The sequence below is a fragment of the Diceros bicornis genome, chromosome 15 (genome assembly GCF_020826845.1).
Source record: "Diceros bicornis minor isolate mBicDic1 chromosome 15, mDicBic1.mat.cur, whole genome shotgun sequence".
Classification (NCBI taxonomy): Eukaryota; Metazoa; Chordata; class Mammalia; order Perissodactyla; family Rhinocerotidae; genus Diceros; species Diceros bicornis.
The window spans coordinates 36,518,464-36,538,218 of record NC_080754.1 but is presented as its reverse complement, the minus strand read 5'-3'; the positions used below and the strand labels follow the sequence as shown (position 1 = coordinate 36,538,218).

The following is a 19,755-nucleotide window of genomic DNA, read 5'->3' as shown; positions in this document are numbered from 1 at the left end:
CCAGCCTTTAGGGTCTGGAGTGTCCCTGCTGATGCGCTGACCTGGCTAGGCAGGCGGGCCTTCCTCACACTGGGGACACGAGATTTGAAGGTCCAGGAAGATCTCTTCCACAGAAATGCAGCAGATGGGCACTGAATTTCATCCATTAGAAAACATTCTCTTCTCTTTTATATACTTCTCCTTGGAGACATAGCATATTACAACTTGGTAGCTATTAACACTTTAGTGTGAATTCATTTGTTGAATTGTTTTCTAGATTTGTAGCTGGCCAAAAGAAGTCAAATCTTTACTTAAGATTTGACTTAAGGAAAGTTGGGAGAATGAGATCAATTTGGAGTAAATGACCCACCCAGTAGAGGGCAGATTTGTCGACGTGCGTTCTTGAGGATGGCAGTAGGCTATGGTGAGCATGTAGACTTCTTGCCGAAGAGAAGGGTGCATGAGATACCATAGGGAATTTTTCTTATATAGAAACCCTACTACCATGGAGCACAAGAATGAAAACTTGTAACCCTCTAAAGGCTTCTGTTGGGCTAGAATTCAGCTGGAAGAGTCCCAACTCATGGGAGCTACAGGTGGTAGAGGAGCCAGAATTTCCAGCCAAAGTGACTTTCACCAGGCTTCCACAAAGCCTGGCCTAACATGACTTCACTAGATAATGAAGAGTGGAGAGGTTAATGAATGAAGCCCGTAAAGTTAACTTTTTCCATGAGAAGGAGTGGGTGGTAACATCTCAGGCCTAGTCTCTTGCAGTAGTCTCCTATCTGGTCTCTCTCCTGTCACTTTCCAGCTCAAAAGTTTTCAATGACCTCCCACTACCAACCAGTTCAAGTGCAAACACATCAGCCTGACAGTCATGTTTCCTTAGACTCTAACTTTCCTGGTTGGGCCCACTCTGTGTCACTTGCCATATCCCAGCCCTCCCAGCCCCTCAATGACCTGCTCTTCCTTGTGCACATCCTGCAGTCTCCTGCATCCATTTTTATGTGCATGCTGTTCTCTCCACCTGGAATACCTTTGACCTGTCTCTGACTGTTAACATCATACAGCTTATTCTAAGGTGTTCTAGGCGCACCTCTCCTAGAATCAATATGGCCCTTGCCTGTGCCCAAAAATGTGTCTTTTGCGTCCCTAGTACGGACCCTCAGAGATCACTTTAGATTTCTGTTCCTTGGAGGTCTCTGTGTCTCATCCATGAGACGTTCACTGAGAGCAGAAACCTTGTCTCAGCCATGTTTGTATCTTCCTCAGAGACCATAAAAATGTGAAGCAAAGAGTAGTCATTGAAAAATAATGGTTGGGTTGAAGATAAACTTCTCTCCCCTTATATGTGAGGTCTCTGTGGATGCTGTAGGTAGGACAAACATCATGAAACTCAGGTAACTGGGGACTGTATCATTTGACCCCCAAACCTAGGTAGCTGATACTTTTAGGAACACATACCTATTGATCCCTTAGTCATCGCTGAGCTTCAGAAAGAAAAAAACTCTAAACACAAATCAATGTAATTGTTCCTATATGCTAAGAACTTACTGAAGTTGTCATACAAATATGCTAATATAGTCACTGAAAATGTAAGTTTTTACATCTTTTGGAAGGCTTAGGGAGGACACATTCATTACCCACTGAAGTAGGCATATGTCCACGGTCCATATTCTGTTCACAAAACAGAAGTGAATAACAATGCTAACTCACATCTGTGTAGTGTTTCGTATTTGATTAAATGTGTTAATATCAACAGGACAAGGGAATGGATGCCCCAGGTTATACAGTTAGGGTGTAGCTGGGCTGGTGTCAGAGCTCTTTCTGTTACTCCAACATTTCTTCTCTCACCAGAAGTAGGTAAGGAAGCTTCCCCCTGATTCTGCTCTCAGTTTCCCCTTCTCTTTGTGGATCCATTACTCTCTATAGAAGCATCCCATTTGTTGATCTACAGCTTCAGCTCAGGGCTCCCCGAAGAAATGAAATTGAGCTGCACTCTGCCCCACTGTTCCACCCAGAGAACATGTCCCAGTTCTCTTTATTGTCTTCCTAAAAACAAGTGTTAAATCTGAGGTCTTCCATGAGCCTTCCCACTGCAGTCAGCTGGGTCTGAGAAATGAGGCCAGAAGCCAATAGCCCTGTCCCCTGGAACAGTGCAGAACAGGTGGCGAAGGTCCTCTTCCAGTGATCCTGAGACTCCCCTTTGAAACGGCATGATAGGGGCTATATAAAGGCAGAAATGCCCCATAGAGTGAAAATGTCCCTACAACTGCTCCGATTCCCCTACACTCAGACCTGTGAGTGTTAATCCAGACTGGTGGTTCTGAACCCTGGTTTCACATCAGGATCGCCTGGGGAACATTTTAAAAGCGTAGATGCCTGGGTCCCAGCTCCAAGGATTCTGATGCACAGGCCTGTATCTTTTAAGACCTTAATTCTAGTCTGTGACTAGAATGGGTTCCACCCCCTAGAAAACGATGGAGTTATGAACCTCTACACACCACTGCCCCTCTCTCACCTCACTCTGCTCTGCTCTTCTCACTTTCTCTTCTTTCTCTTTCTCCATTTCCTTCCTTTTCTCTTCTCTTCTCCTTCATCTTGTCCCTGTCAATCTTCTCTGTCATCTTTCCTTTTATTCTCTGGCTTGTACCCTCTTTTCTCACTCAATCTCGACTCTCCTTTTCCTCCTGTCCCACCTTTGACTTGGGAACACCTGAGTGCATTTGGCCTGGCTTTGCCTTATTGGGGCCAAAGTACCTGCTTCATTGACTTTCTTGATATTACCCCAAGAGCTGAGGACAAAGGCAGGCCAGAAATGGACCCATCCACAAACCAGAGCCTTCAAAATCATCCAGTCGCACCCCTCTGTTTACATATGGGAAAACTGAAGCCAAGTGAAGGGCAGGGTCTCTCTCAAGGCCCCATAAGTATATCAGAGTCAGAACCTCTAATTCTCTTAGTTCTGTATTCTTTCTGTGATACAAGTGCACTTTGAGTTCCTTGAATCCCTTCCACCCAAGTGGTTGAAATGTTTTAAGATTGGCAGTTCCTGTCCTATTCTCTATGTACCTCGCAGTCAGCCTGAAGCAAAACCCCATTCCCTGACAACAGTATTATCCTAGAGGGAAAGCTTTGGTGATAAATGTGTTGGGCCTTTAGGCTTTGTGTTTCCATCCTTTTCTGATTGTGCATTTCCTAATCTCATAAAACAACTGGACCTCCTCCACATCGTGGCTCCGAGTGGCTGCTTCACCGCGCTGAGAGGAAGCTCTTGGTAAGCAGAGCTCTCCTGCCCTCTGCTGGCTCGACTAATAGAAGACAACTTCATCTACAATTTTAGGGCAGGATTTTACATATTCCTTCACCTACTCCATCAACTTTTTAAAAGCACCCACGATGCAGAGAGCACTGTGCTTGGTGTTGAAGTCACAAAGAAGTACATGAAAAAACCTCATCCTTCAAACATGCGATTACTGAAGACTTTGTGCCAGATGCTGCACTGGGGATTTTGAGAAGAACAAAACTCAACCGTTGGCTTCAAAAAAGTCACAATCTGGTAAATTATACAGATTTTATCTGAGCCATAGACTCAAAGAATCAGCACCAGAAGGGACCACGAACACCTTCTAACCCAGTGTTACTCATGATAGACTTCCCAAATTAGGTCTAGGACTCCCTGTGCACAGGCCTCAGGGACTGCCAAGACAGGGGGAGGGGACATGTTGCAGGGAATCTGTTTCGTTGAAGAGGTTCTGCCATGAAGTTTCATAGGAACAAAGGGCTTGAAGGAAAAACAAAGTTTGAAAACTTCAGTTCTAATACAAACCGTCCTCTTACATGTAATCGGAATGCCCTCCAGCCTCACAAACCTGGACTCACAATTGATGTCACATTTATAGCTGGTCTGAGAGTCACTGACCTAATCGCCTTTTTGCACCCACCTATCAGTGGAATCTCACTCCCCTTGCATGGACCCTCCAAGGACGTCTCACGTGTGTTGAGGGCTCCCTCTTGTAGCTGTTCACACCATTGCTACTGTATCCGGCCAGGGCTCCCTTGTCCCCAGGTCATTCCCAACGTTGTGCCCAGAGCCAAGGACACTTCCCTTTTACCACTGCTCGCTCCATGATGCTCGGAAGTGTCAAGCTGGGGCATCTTACACGAGAGGCTTTCAAACTTCTGACTGCAACTTACATAAGAAATACATTTTACGTCGTAATCCAATGCACACACCCACACACGTGTCTCTCAAAACAATACTTACATTTATTACAGTAAACTCCGATATTTTCTATTCTTTTCTGTTTCTTTTTCTCTTTAATGTTGGTCATGACCCACTAAATTAACTGTGTGACCCACTACTGAGTCATAAAACTCGGTTTGAAACGCACTGTGTTGGACCACGGCCCACAGGCGCTGCGCTCTGCCTGGACCTGGCGAGGTTCCTGCGTCTGAGCCTGCGTCTGAGCGAGACTCCCTCCCTACCACCCCCTTGGCAACAAGACTCTTTTCTAGGAAGGAAAACTTCAGTAAAATAAGGCATTTTCCTTCTCCCTTTGTCTGAGACCAAATAACTTGAAGAGACATGACAATCTCTAATAGAACACTCCCCAGTCCCCTGCTGTAAACATCAACAGAGAGAAGTCATTAAACACATGAAAAATTGTAGTTCAAACAGATGAGAACAATCTAAAGAATCAGAGTAAATGCCTCCCTTTCCCCTATGGCCAAAGTTACTACAGGAAATAATAAAACAACAAGCAAAACCCTAGAAACACTCTAGCTTGTATTCTCTACAAGATTTCTGAGGCTATTGCCATCAGTAATTTTTTTTTTTACATTACATTAGGCAATGTAAAAGGAAGGAAACATTAGGTTGATAACAGAATTTTTCTCTGCCTCAGTAAATTCCAGAAGACATTGAAACAATGCCTACCAAGTGTTGAGAGGAAAAAAATAAATAAAAGATTGTCATCACAGAATGTGATTGGCCAAGCCCTTTTGGGGGATAAGAGCAACAGAAAGCCATTCTCAGACAGGCAGACCAACCACAGACTCTCTCTGAAAACAGTATTCACAAAAGTACTTCAAATGAAAGGAAGAAAATATATCAAAATAAGGAACTCAAAAGTGGAGAGGGCTGGTGTATAGATAGATGGTGAAGAGAAATAAACCTGTAAAATTTACAAGTTGATTCCTAAATTAATATTACTAAACCTAATGCATACGTCTAGTATCATTCTTGAAAGAGAACATATGAACCCTACAGTATTTTATTAAGTTAGTTATAAAATACTAGATTATTATAACAAAACTGCAAATCCAAATTGGCAGGGAAGAAGGTACTTGAAATTCCTCCCTATCTATTAAAAGAATTAACAGCTTATGTAACTTTCTTGAAATAGATATAAGAATATGGGTGAAAATATATTTTCTAAAAATCCAAAGATAAGCAGTAGTAGAGTAGACATTTGTTGTATAACTTTCTACGAGAGAAATGAGTTTTAAAAGTCTAACAATCTTGTAAAATAGGTTTTTAAAGGATTAAGAAGGATTAAAACAGAAATAATTTTTATATGTAGTGCATTCTTCCTTAACTTCTAAATAAACTGCTAATGTATTTTATTTCCTTTTTATCCTAAAATTTAGAAACCCCCTTTAAATTTCCAAATTCTTGATTTTGTTTTATTTTGGTTAACTATTTGATTTTCTCAATTAACTATCTCACAGTCAGAAAAAATCTTTCTGCCTATTTTTGTTGTATTTTTTTAAGGTCATTGAGCATCTGAGTGCCCCACGGACACTGGAAGAAGAGATATATCATCTCCTTGTCGATGTCCTTCAGCCAAAGACAACCAGGAATACACGTGTCACTGAACAAAGTTGGGTTTTTTGACTCATTGCAAAGAACGAGGATGCAGTTGGGAACCATGGAGCATCTCAGTAAGAGGGTGTTGGAAAGGACACAGTAGCACTGGGGTGTGAGTCAGGTGGGAGAAGGTTCATGTAAGCGGCCTTCGCTCTGGATTGGATGCTGTCAGAAAGTGGGGGTAATTCTATGACTGGGTATCTTAATTCTTACCTAGAAGGCAAGAAGATGAGAACAAGGCTAATGCTGGGACTGGTAAAGAAGTCGCAGTCATTCACATGGACCAGGATAGAGGGGTGTTGAGTTTATTTTTTGTGGTTTGGGCAATGTTCACGATTCTATCTGTACTCAGACACAGCGACGGAGTGGTCTTATGCTTGCGATGATCCAGCATCATCCCAGAGTGGTCTGTCTGAGGTTGGTGTTCCGTGGAATTGTTTATGTTCTACAGAAGAGCACGACAGCCCAGCTGTGCATGCCAGGCGAGCTCCCAGATGTCAGGGTCTGCTTTCCTCTTTCTCATCTTTTATATAAACATTTTGATATATGAATACACACATATACACAAATACATACATATATAATCAAAAGTTTTATATATTTTATTTTATTAGGAACATTTATTCTTGTTTAATGAATCTACCATATATAATGTATATGGACATACGTATATTTAAATCTTTAAGGAAGTAACTCATTTTTATTGTAGAAACAAAAAAAAAAGGAACAAAAAAGCAAAGAAGAAAATCATCTATACTATAATTGTTCTCAACTGTATTCAACATATGTGAACAATTGGGACCAGAAATGAATTGCCTAACTTTCACTGATAATTAAATTAGTTAATTTACATTATTTTCGGCATTGACTAAACAAAGCTTTTTGTGTTATTTCACTGAAGTTATTAATTTTGTGATTTACAGCCCAAATTCTCATTGCCCACAGAGCACTTGAAGAGGTCATTCATCTCTACATCAAAAGTGAGAACGGATACTATTCTTAACGACTGGAGTGAGAAAGAAGGATGGAGATCAGAATGAGGGTGAACACCAAATGCTTCCTTTAATACACAGATTGTGCCTCACACAACATAAAGAGGAATTCAAATGTTTGCAGAAAGTGCATGGGTAGGATTGCTGTTCAGTGCCGCCTTTTTTTTTTTTTTTTTTGGCTTTTAAAGACAAGTTCTAAACATGACAATAAAATGTCTATCATAAATCAAAATGCTCACACCTCACTCCTTACTCGAGCCAAGAGAACTGTCTTCACCCAACCCCAGCCTACCTGTTTTTCTGCCCTATGTCTAGCCCGAGCTCCAGATTCCTCTCATGCCCCATCCTCCTGCCATCTTCTGGTGCTTGGCTACTCACTGTTTCCCGAGCATGAAATAAACTCTGCCTCTGAGTATTCCTTCTTCATTTGGGCTGGGAGGCACTTAGCTCCCTGTCAGCCCCAGCCTTGACCTCCTGACCACTTCTACACAGCCTTCAAAACACACCCCCTGCAGGACTCCTCTTCTAAGAAACCACTTCTGACCCCTCATCTCCGAGGTAGGAGTAGGTGGTCCCCTTTTCTAGCACAGCATTGACTAGCACACACGGTGAGCTCTCCAAGTCAGGCTATGTCTGATCATCTTTGTGATCCTGGAACTTAGGAAAGGCCAGGAATAAAATAGACAGGAGTAGATGGATGTTGACTCATGGATGAAAACTGAAGGACTACAGCTGTATAACCATAGAATATACTCCAGGCCATTTCCCAGGGGTGGTAATGGGTTTATGCCTACTCACTCCACTGTATCCTTGAGTGATGCCCAGATCTCTGGAGTCTCAGTGCAGCATTCCTCTGCATGCCTCACTGTCCTCTTCATCAGGTACTCTGCAAGCAACTGCCAACCAGCCATCAGTACACCAACTTGCTTAATGTTGGTGTAAAATCAGCACAAAGATGCACACGGGGTTATAGAGCACTGCCTTCTTATATCACCAAAACACAGAGATAGTTACAAGATACACACAGAAACCAAAAAATAATAATAAATGGCCTCTTTTGACGGGTCACCCAGGCCTCACGAGAGGTAGGGAACAAATACTCATTCCACATTACAGCAACACAGGTACATGAGCATGCAGTTAATATCACACTGAGTGTTTACAAGAGTTCTCTTCATAACTACTTATTAACTATTCTAGCAGACAATTTTTGCACATTTTTCAGTCATCTCTGTTTCCAGGTTTCTGGAAGTCCAGCTTCCCTGTCTGTCTTCAGGTACTGGTTCGGAGTCCAGCTGCCATCCAGATATTAGTGGCTGGCTCTGCCCTCTGGGCGAGGTGCTGTGGTCCTTGTCCAGGATCTGAGCTGAGTCTCAATATGGGTCATGTGTTGAGCCCAGACAGGCTTATTTAATTCTCCATTTCTCAGTAGTCTGGGTTCCTGTGCCAGATTTAAACTAACCAGCTCACAAGCCTTAGAAAACTGAACATCTCGCTAAGACTCAGTTTCCCCTCTGTAAGTGTGAATAACTATGGTGCCTATCTCATGGATTGTTATTAAGGGGAAATTATACACCATGGCTGACACAAAGTCAGCCTTTAGCTTCCTTCCAGCTTGGGGGGATCATAGTACACAAAACATATATAAGATGGCTCTTGGTGGGAGGGAGGGTGTGGTAGAGAATATTGCATCCACCAAGACAAGAATTTAGTCGGTCAACCATTCTGATGAAGTAGTTACTTTGTGCCAGATACTGGGGATAGACAGATGAAAAACAACTGACAGTGGTGGCAGACACATGCAAACCAGCAGTGACAATACAATATGAGAAGTGCAGTAGCAGAGATCGCCTCAAGGTGGTGAGTTCCTAGGACTGCCTGGTGCTGTGAAAGAAGGCTTCATGGGAGAGTTGATGCTCAAGCTGAGACTGAAGGAAAAACTCCCTAAAGCCAGATGGGGAAGGTGTTCCAGAGGGAGCGAATGTCAGAGTTTGAGGAGCATTGGCTTGATCAGAGTGGCAGGATAGCAGAGAGATTGAGAACTTAAGTTCTGGAACCAGAAAGACCCTGAATTTTAACCTCAGCACCGTCATGTACTGACTGGGTCTCCATGAACCAGTTTCTTAAACTCTCTAAGCCTCGGCCATAAAATAAAGATGATAATAGTATCTGCCTCAAAGGGTTGTTTTCAGAATTAAAGGCAACAATGAACACAAAACACTTAGTGCAGCACCTCCCACAGTAAATTGTCATTAATAGCAAATGTTTACTGAGCTCCTTCTCAATAAATGTTGTGTATTATTATTATCTGGGAAATGAGGTGTGCCCGGCTAATGAGACTGTTTTATCCATTAGCAGGAAGGAGCTCCGGAAGACTCTAAGCAGGGGAGTAAGCTGATCATGTCTGATTATTAGAAACCCCCCAGGGATAGTGGTGGAGTGCAGGGTGGGCTGTCGGGGGGGACTCCAGGCACAACCATTATTAGGGAGGCCACAGAGGCAAAGGGACACCAAATGATAAGTTTGGGCAGCAGTAAGTGGGAGAGAAAGAAAGGAGACCAATCCCAGAGGTACGTGGGAAGAAGAATCAACGGGACCATTCGTGCAGGGTAAGGCAGGGTGGTGAGAGAAGGTCAGGAGATAACCCTCAGATTCCTGAGAAGTAGGAGGAGCAAGTGTGCATGGCAAAATGATGAGATCAGCTTTGGTCACGCTGAGGTGCTCCCGGTGGACAGATCAATTGGTCTGGGGGTCTGGAGCTCAGTGGAAATGCTTAGAGAAGCTATAAAGACCAGAAGCTCATAGGCAGTGAAAACCTAAGTAATGAGTGGGTATATGTTACTGAGGGAAAACCAGCAGAGTGAGAGACTGCCGGGAATCATTAGCATATAAGGGATGGGTAAGAGAAAGAATATTGCAGTGGAGAGAAAACAGAAGTGGGAGAATGGGGAGAAAGTGCTATCATGGAATCTTCAAGAAGGGAGGGCAAAATAGAGCAGCAAGACCAAGTGAGATACAGACAGAAAAGTGGCCGACGGTTTGGCAGTGGGGTGTGGGGTGACAGTCTTAGGGACAATGGAAATGAGACTTCCATGAATTAAGGAGTAAATAAGAAGTAGAGATAAACATAATCTACTCTTTTGAGAAACTTGGCTTTGAAGGAATTAAAAAAAAATACATGGCAATAGTAGAGGGGATGTGGAGTCAGAGAAGAGTCATTTTAGCTGAATATGAAAGATAAGGTAAATTTATACTGAGAAGGATGAGCTGATGAAGAGGGAGAATATGTTTATCTTCTGAAATTTTTCCTAGACTTCATCTCATTTCACCATCTCTAGCCCCCTCACCCTCACTTCCATTTTCAGTGGCTCTTCATCCTTCTACTCCCAGGCCTCAGCTCAGAGGCCCCAGCTTTACTGACCTGCCTGAGGCCCGACCCTCCCCCTTGACACAATCTCCACAGTCTACCCCTAGCCCACACACCACAACTTCAGTTAAAAGATGTTGCTGGCACTGCTTCATCCCAATCCTGTCCCTTCATGTCCCCTTGAGACTCCTAGGGTGGACCCTGCTTACAGTCCTCTGGTGACCAACAGATGCCCGGACTCCTGACATCTCCCCAGAAGCCACCATGTGTCTGCAATTGAGCAACACCCCACAGGGCACATACTCTGTACAGGCCCAGCTACATCCTCTGTAGCTGACAGAGGTGAACACAACCTCACTTGCCTGCTAGGTCACAACACTCCAGCCTAATAGCTCCACTGTACCTAACCAAAGAAAGGTAGATTCTTCCAGATTGCCTAGCTCTCTGCTCCTGCAAGTCCACAGAGAAATCTGGACAAGCCACTAGAAACCCCCTGCTGGAGAAGAGTAAAGCCAGCCTGCACGTACAGAGGGCAGGTGGGACACAGTGCCCAAAGCAGCTCATCTCTGGGAACACATCTAGCTAGACGCACCAGCCTTGAACCTCATCTTCAGTTCTCAGGCCCTACTTGGGGCAGAGGCTCTAAAGGTGAGCTACAGAAAGTTGTGAATGTCAGAGAAGAATCAAGGGTGTGAATAGGAGAGTTTCTGTTTCCTGTTCCAGACAATAATAAACAAGGGGTCATCTGATGCCAGACCATAAATCAAATTGCCCAAGTCACAGCTATGCCTGAGGGAATGGGCACAACAAATGCATTCCCCCTAATGGGGCCCTCTCATGAACTGGGCAAAGGGGAAGGTGCTGGGAGATGGGTGCTGTCACCACTGCTCACGCTTCCCCTTAGTCATTGCTTCCCCTGAATGGAGACACACAGCCCCACTGCCGCCTAGAAGATCCACATCCACAGATCTGCCTCATCTACTCCTTCCTTTGCCATCTCCAGGATCTGGGACAACTATAGAATTTGCTATAAGGTATTTTTATACAGGATGGAAGTATCACACATGATATGGCATCATGTGTAAGTAGTGGTGCAGAACAAGCCCCAAACCAAGACACACACACACACACACACACACACACACAGAGCCACCATCTTGTGGAGAATTTCTACAGGTCCTCCTTCCCAGGAAATAAGTTTAGACAACACTGGGACCCACAGATTCCAATCAACTGACAGCCAGAAGCACAGAGATTACATATTTATTTGTGTATCTCTACCATACCCCACCTCACTTGGCCCTCCCCCCTGTACCCTACCTGTCCCTCCCCCCAAACCCCACCCTTGAAAGGCTTCATGCTGCACCTTTAAACCTGTACCCACCTCTTGTTTTATGAGTCCACATACATTTAAGTGGGAATTTCAAGTTCTAGACCAGTGCTGTTCAATAGAAATTTCTGTGAATTTGTTCTATATCCACACAGTAGAATATGGTAACCAATAGCCTCTAAGCACTTGATACGTGGCTGGTGCGACTGAGGAACTGAATTCTTTATTTTCTTTCACTTTAATTAATTTAAAGTTAAACAGCCACATGTGGCTAGTGGTTAACACATTGGACAGTGCAGCTCTAAACAATTCCAGCCAAGCGGACTCTAGCACCATAGTGAAAAACTGAGCTTTTCAGAATGGTGGGAGCAGGCTCTCCAGGAGAGGGGCTGGGTGAAGACGCATTAATTAAAGATGCATTGGGTGGGGTCACAGGCTGCTCCAAGTGAAACCACAGTGGATTGGTCAGAGGCAGCTGAAGGTGACCTTGAGAATGAGGCAAGGGCAAGACAGGGCTGAATGGGGTCCTGATGGGGTATGGGATATGGAAATGAAGCAAAAAGAGGGGTGGAGTGGAGGTAGACGAGGTGGAGGCAGAAGATACCTCCCTGAGGGTTTAGTACTAACACCAAACCTGGAGAGTTCTCAATCCCCCCTATTCTCTTCTCCCCTTCCCTCCATCACTGTAAATTTTAATGGAAAGACCATTAAATATCTCCTAGAGCATACCTCTCTTTCTGCAGAGGAATAAACTGACGCCCACAGAAGTAACTGAGTTGTCCAGCATCATATATTGAACCTGTGGCAGAATCAGGACCAGAACTGCGTCTTCCCCACTCTCACCCCCACGTGCCTTCCTCCCACTCCCAACCAGCCCCACTAAAAGAAGGCAGAGCTGCGAAAGGAGAACTGCAGGTAGGCAATGAGCAGGCAGAGGCAGGCCCAGAAGAGGCACCAGCGGAGGGAGAAGAAGTGGTAGCCTGAACCCTCCCGAGCCCCTGGCTTGGAGGCACCAGAGAAGGTGTAGGTGGTCGCCTCCTCCTCCAGCAGCTTCTCGCTGGGCTTCCAGTGCACGATGCCCTCCTGGCAGGCCTCGCAGAACTCGCTGCGGTGCGGTCCGCTGTCCGGGCGGCTGGCCACGTGGATGCGGTACTGGCCGCCGTCCTCGTCGTAGCACTGCTCGCGCAGGCTGGTGATGAGGTTGTCCACCAGGCTCTCGATGTTCTCCTCCAGCATGCTCGACTCGTCCAGCCGCGCCGTGCCGCACTCGTAGCACAGCTGCTTGAAGACGCGCATGCGCACCGAGCCCGCCCGCTGGGCGCGATCCAGATGCATGTGGAAGAGGATGACCACGTGGGCCGACTGCCAGGTGTGCCAGCACCAGGAGCAGTGGAACCTGCGAGGAGGGTTGGGAGAGATGGAGAAGGTGGGCCTCCCTCCCAGCAACAGCCTGCCCTGGTGGAGCCCAGAAAAGAAGCGCCTTGTGCTTCACTGAACGTGTTTCAATGAAAAGGAAGGGCTATAACTGGGAATAGAGGCGAAGTCTTTACCGCCTCCTGGGTTCAATAGCGCTGGAGCCAGCTGGCCCCGCCTCCTCCTGGTGAGCTCCCCTGGGCCAGGAGCTCGTCCTCAGGAGCCAGGCGCTAGAGTCATCTGGCTTCCCGAGGTGCTCTAAAGCCTGCCTCCTGCACGCCCTCCTGTGGCCTCAGCTCCCCACAAGCCTAATGTACTCATGACATGTGCCTGGACGCTGCACAGAGGCCACTCCCGCAATCTGGGCCTTATTTCTCATCTGTGAAATGCAGGGTGATGGTGTCCAATCAAAGTCCTTCCGCTCAGACCTCCCATGACTCTGCTAAGGGAGGTGACCAGCAAGTCTCACTCATGCATCCTGCCTGCTCTGGGGAAAAGAGGAGGTGCCTCCAACTGTGCCAAGCACACACCACTGAGCATAACTCGGAGAATAACCACTGAGAATCCGCCGGATGGACGGGTGGATGGGTGATGGGCCAGTAGGGGGAGGACTACAGAGTTTGCTGCCTGCACCTTCACAAAGAACACTCTCTTGTCCCTTAGCAAATCATCCCCAGGTCTTACTCTAGCCCTGCAGTAGAGCCTGGAAAAGTGGATTCTGGTCTGCATCACCCTCCACACACGTGCACACATGCACACTTACATACACATAGGCCGCTTTGTCTAAGCTGGGCCTGCTAGAGTCACAGCCTCAAGAAACATGGAGCGGGCTGGCCCCGTGGCTCAGCGGTTAAGTGCGCGCACTCCGCTGCTGGCAGCTCAGGTTCGGATCCCGGGTGCGCACAGACGCACCACTTCTCCGGCCATGCTGAGGCCGCATCCCACATACAGCAACTAGAGGGATGTGAAGCTATGACGTACAACTATCTACTGGGGCTTTGGGGGGAAAAATAAATAAATAAAATCTTTAAAAAAAAAAAGAAACATGGAGGGAAATGGCCTGGGACTCATCTAGCCAAGCCCCACTCCCTCAGCTCCCACCCAGTGCTTGCACACCTTCAGTGACGGAGCACTCATTACTTCCAGGGCAGTTCTTTCCATCCCTCTTCCAGGCCCTTATTACACAGGCTTTACAGTCGGGAGTCCACCGGGCAGAGTCTGCCCTCACTACTGACCCTCTCTGGGCCCCTCTGTAGGATGGCCCTGAAGGACCTCTGATGAGGAAGTCGATTCAGTCCAACAGACAGCACTCAGTACCCACCGTGTGCCAAGCACCACGCAGCCCAGGCTGTGGGCTCGAGAGGAGACCAAGCCTGCCCCTTAGCCCTGGAGCACGTGGACAACATGAGCACAGAACAGGAACCAGTGCAGCTCAAGTGGGGGTTGGCAGGGCAGAGCAGCCTAATTAGTCCTGAGCCAGAAGGATGTCCCCCCCATACTGGGCCAGAGCTGCGGAACACCAGGGTTAATGCATCCCAAGGCTTAAAGGTAGAACGAGCCTGTGCACAGAATAAACACGAGGGTGGCAGTTCTCCGGCCCTGCCTGAGGTCAGCTGAGAGCCACAGGTCACCAGCCAGGAATAGGATCAGCTGAGCCCTGAGGCAAGAGGAGCCACAAGCTGCCGTGGAGCTCGGCCCCTAAACCCCTGGACCTCTGCACCCATGCTTCCGGCGCTGTGCGCCCCTCCTACCAGCCAGCTCAGGAGCTTCACGTGTTTTCAGCCTGCTCCTTCTACACCTTTCTAAATCAAGCCAAACCAGAGTTGTTTCCTTTCCCTCAAGTCAGACCTCAGATCTAAATCCTAAAATATCAGACCTAGCAGGAGGGGACCTTAAGGATCATGCACTCAGGCTTTCCTTTTACTGAGACGAAATAGAGGCACAGAGAGAAAGAGAGCTATCCATGCACACACAACTAATCAAAGCCAGAGCCAGGATTCAGCACATAACAGGTACCAATAGGTGTCTCTTGAATTGATTTGAATTGAAATGAGCCAACTAATCTCTGCCTCTGTGTCTTTTGTCCCAAAGATGGGTTCACTCTAATATTTGTAGGTCTTGGGGCAAGTGTGCAAATGTAAGCTCCCCACGCACAGCCTACTTCCTCCTGTTCCCACCCTCAGCACCATGCTGCACCATGAGGGGCTTCACATACAAACATGTGAGAACAACTCAGTATGTGTATCCAAGTTCTGTGTGTCCACACCCCCAGAACCAGCCACCTGTTGGCCTCCCCAGGGGCTTAGGGGTACCGTCTGTCCGTGAATGGATAGCCCCAGGGAAGAAGCTTGCACAGACCCTGGGGATGAGCTTGAAGCAGCTCAGGCAGGGAATTCTGTGTTCACAATCCCAAATAACGGTCTAGAAGAAAGAGAGGCATGTGAGCTTCAGATGGACTCAAGGACTCCTTGCACAATGAGAAATGTACAGCTTCTATAAAACATGAGATGGTGGGCCCTAAGGACCCACGAGAAGTCCTGCCTGAAGCTACATCTTTTTGGTACAGACCCATAGATAAAAGAGCTAGAAGGGACTTGATTGATCATCTAAGGCCAACCCCCTGGTTTTGCAAATGTGAAAACTGAAACCCAGAGAGGGAGAGGGACTTGCCCAAGTTCACAGAGTGAGTTAGCTGTACAGCCAATTTCTAGAACATACTGGGGGTGTCAGTAAATGTCTATGTGTTCAAATCAAATTGGATTGAGTTGAGTGAACAGACCTAGGACCAGGGCACAGGCCCCCTGAGCCTAAGCTAAGGCTTTCCCCAGTGGACCTCATGGCCTCCTCCCCTCAGTTCCCACCACTCTTTAAGAGATTATGAAAATACAAAAACATTTAAAATGCCAGAGATTGCAGGGGCATTGAAGATATTACGGCTCTTCATTTACCGTGGAAAACCAAGACCCAAAGATAGAACACAACTTGCCAGAGTCACCCAGGGAGTCCATAATACAGCTGGGATTAGAAGTAAGTCCTCTTCAACCCACCTGGCAATTCCTTCACTGCCCTCTAACCTGAGCCGACCCCAGGACTGAGCTCCAGACATTTCTCTGTCTCCCTGTGGAAGGTGCCCCCAGGGCTGTGATCCAGGGGCTGCCTGCAGGGCCCCCCCTCCCCTGGCCTCTCACCTGCCTGAGGCATGTTGTTCCAGGTACTGCTTCCAGCCAGGGGCCAGCTCATTGGGCTTGAGTTTGGGGTCTATGATGAGTTCCCAGCTGTCAGCCGGCTTTGCCACCTCCATCTTCTCATAGAAGACTTTCTTCCATTCACAAGTGGTCAGGCTGGTACACATGGCCCTGCTGGCAGGGGTGGAAGTTTGAGCTCAACCTGAGTGAGAACACAGAAAGAGCCCAGGTAGGTGCAGAGCAGTTCAGTCTCTGTGGTCTGAAAATCCTCCTCGACAGGACTGGGAGGAAATAGGACCCAGCAACCTCCTTTGTCACCCTGGAACCTGTTACCATGGCAGCTGGGCAGGGCACCAAGAGCCAGGGCTGAGGAGAAGGGAAGTCCCAAGGGAGAGTTCCAGGGCCCTGAGCTGGGCTTGGGAGGCAGGGCTGCACAGGGACACCAGGTAAGTAGGGCGAGCAGGTGGGGAGGCTAAACCCCAAACCACACTCACCCAGACCTCCAGGGATCTCCAGGAGGCAAAGACTATTCAATGGGCCTGCTTCATCGTACTGCTCTTCCAGACATTCTCCACATCATGGGCTATGGTAACTATGACACCCAGGGAGCCAAGGAGAAACAAGGGGTGAGGAAATGCAGAGCCTGCAGCTCCCATGCCCCGTGATGTGCTGGGACCATCATTTACCATGTGCCAAGCACTAGCTGCTTGACTTGTGTGTTGGCCAAGGCGGGGATTATTTCCCCCTTCGTCCAGATCAGGAAGCTGTGGTTTACACACTTCTAAGTGGCTCATCCAAGATTCAGATCCAGGCCTTCTGAAACCAAGCTCATTTGTTCATTGATTGCAGTTGCATTGAGCTCCTAATGCAGAAGGATTGAGAGAGAAGTAACATGTGGTCCCTTTGCTTGGGGAGATCCCAGACCAGTTAATGAGATAGAATGTAATTTAACATGCTATGAAAAGCACAGTAATAACATTTCAGATTCATAGAGTCATAGAATTGTTAGAGCTCATATTTGGTTCTGGTCCCAGGCCACACTAAGGCAGCTGCGGGAGGAACAAGTTTATTCTGTGCTGCAGGCTCCTGCTGCCTCAGCTGCTGCTGAAAGAGGCCAGGCGACAGGGTACCCACAGCTCCCTGATGCCCAATTTAAATACTTTGGAGACTAGGAGGGAACTCGACTCCAAATTTGCGTAATCCAAATGAAGGTGCAGTCACTGGAGAGAGGCAGCTTTGCAGGGAAAAGACCAGGTGATGTGGCAGTTTATTCCAGCTCTGCTGCAATGTCTGAGTGGCCTAGAATCCAATCATTTCCCTCGGCGGACTTCAGTCTTCTGCCCACAAAGGGGAGGCTATGCTAGATAGCATGCAAGGCTTCCTCCAGCTGTAATCATTTTATGGTTCTTTAACCTGGAAATCGGATCCCTAGACATGTGGAGCACAGAGCGAAGAGCATGCAGAATTGAAAAAGGTTGCTAGGAACCAGAAGGCAAGTTTTCAGTGCTGAGTTCCAGACTTGGCAGTTGCCTCCAAGTGGTTTTTGCATGGGCTGAGGTCGGGGACAACACCATTGGATCCTCTCTTGGAATGGGGAGTGTGCTCCACCAGCTTTATGCTAAAGACCTCAGAAAGGACAAAACTATGTCTCAGAGCCATCAACTGAGAGCTCTAGAAGGGACTCTTTATTTTTAAAAATCTGATTTCTTAGGGCCGGCCTGGTGGCATAGTGGTTAATTTCATACACTCTGCTTTGGCGGCCCGTGGTCCGCAGTTTCCAATCCTGAGTGTGGACCAATGCACCACTCATCAAGCCATGTGTGGCAGTGTCCCACATACAAAAGAGAGGAAGATGGGCACAGATGTTAGCTCAGAGCCAGTCTTCCTCACCAAAAAAAAAAAAAAATCTGATTTCTTCATTGAACTTTCCATCTCTTAACCTAACTCTCTTGACCTTGAATTCAGACATCTGAAGCTCAGAAATGGGAAATCCTTTGGCCAAGGCCTCAAGAAAAGGCTGCTTCCACCTCCCTGGGGCCTCTCTCAGCAGTCAGCTACCAGCCAAATGAGATGGGGGAGCCGTGACTGAATTCAGGATCTTATAGCCTAGCTTAGAGCCACATGCCAGGAGTGAATCTCTGAGAAACATTGTGTCATTGTTCCCAGAACAAATGACAAAGAATGAAAAACAAAGAGATACGGAGTGAGGGTTTATCATTTGTTTTTACTCAAATGATGCAATTCCCTTAGGCATAGTATCATGTTTAATTTAAAGTGGGAGCCCTCTAAGCAGAGACCAATATAATTTATCTTTCTGTACAACAGCTCTGTGTTCTCTCAAGAAAAACCTTTCTTGTGATACAATCGATGAACACAGTTACTACCTCAATTTTCTGCAAATGGCACTGGTCTACTCCAGAAGCCATAATTTAAGAGCTCACTAATGTATAAATGTGTACAACTATGGCACATCACACACTGGCAGTTCCATTATACATTGCTGCCATATTTTTAGTTTAGATAATACTTTTTAAGATAAAGGAATTTTTATTCCTTTATAAAATAAAATACCATGTACCTGTATTCTACAAACAAAATTGGTAAAGGGGAGGAGGATAAAAACTAGTCCCCTCTCCAATTTGGAATGTGGATTAATAAATACTTTTGTAAAATGTCCATTACTTAAAGGTTACTTACTAGAATAATACAAAGAATGTCAATGTGGAGCCTGAAATATAAAAATAATGAAGAGTTGGGGAGGTGAGTAGTTATCACCTAAGGGCTTTTGAAAACTGCGTGTACGCTTATCCCAGAGATTTCAATATATGGTCTTGAGAGGGATATACCCCCTCCACCCACTCCAGTCCTGGGAAGAACCCCTGCCATTGCCAGCCATTGTTACTGTTGGAATATGTTGTCCCACAGGCATCTTGGGGCCAAAAAAAAGTTACTGTGAATCTCTCCACAATTCAAAGAACCACAGAAGGTGCTACAGGGCAAATCCAGGGTCCCCAGGGAATCTTTTGCAATAGCTATTAGGAAGGCATCTCCACCCCCAGGATGCAGCACTCAGAGGTAGCATGGTCCAAGCTCCACTCTTTGAAAGGCTGGGGGGAACTCTGTGTCTCAGGGGCTTCACATGGTCAGGACAGTCCACGGCTCTCAGTGTGTGTAGTGAGACAACTCCCGGGGGGATTTCCCGCTGCTCTTAGAGCAGTTGGCAGCATCCAGAACAACCACAGGCAGGCAAGATTCTATTCCTGCTGGTATTCAAGGATGCAAATGCTATGGGCCATGCTTCAGCACCCCAAAGTCTGTGTTAAAGGTAGCCATATCTGTTGTCACTTTTATTGGGGCCTTATTATCCTAGGCAGAGCTTTGGTGAAGAATTGTGACACTATTTACAGGAAGTACATAAATAAAAAGAGGGAGGTGGGAGCAGGGAGTGCTCCCTGCAAGGGAGAAAAAGAAGATGGGGTTTAAGTAATTGAGTTAGTGGTTCAAGAAGGAAGAATACAGAATTATCTGCTGAAAAGAGACAGTCAAACTCAGAGGGTCTGGAGTTACTTTCAGCAGATGTGGCCTATGCTGACTTCTGTCCCAGAATTTGAGGGCCT

General features: G+C 46.6%; 1 protein-coding gene across 1 annotated transcript; it reads right to left on the bottom strand.

Annotated features, from left to right (window-relative positions):
* Window positions 1-12,419: 12,419 nt before the first annotated feature.
* RTP2 (receptor transporter protein 2) lies at window positions 12,420-16,320 on the bottom strand. The gene is made up of 2 exons (XM_058555569.1): window positions 16,142-16,320; window positions 12,420-12,936 (listed from the first exon to the last, which is right to left on the bottom strand). Exons 1-2 carry the CDS (start codon window positions 16,303-16,305, stop codon window positions 12,420-12,422), a joined length of 681 nt encoding a protein of 226 aa, XP_058411552.1. The 5' UTR covers window positions 16,306-16,320.
* Between the last annotated feature and the right edge of the window lie 3,435 nt (window positions 16,321-19,755).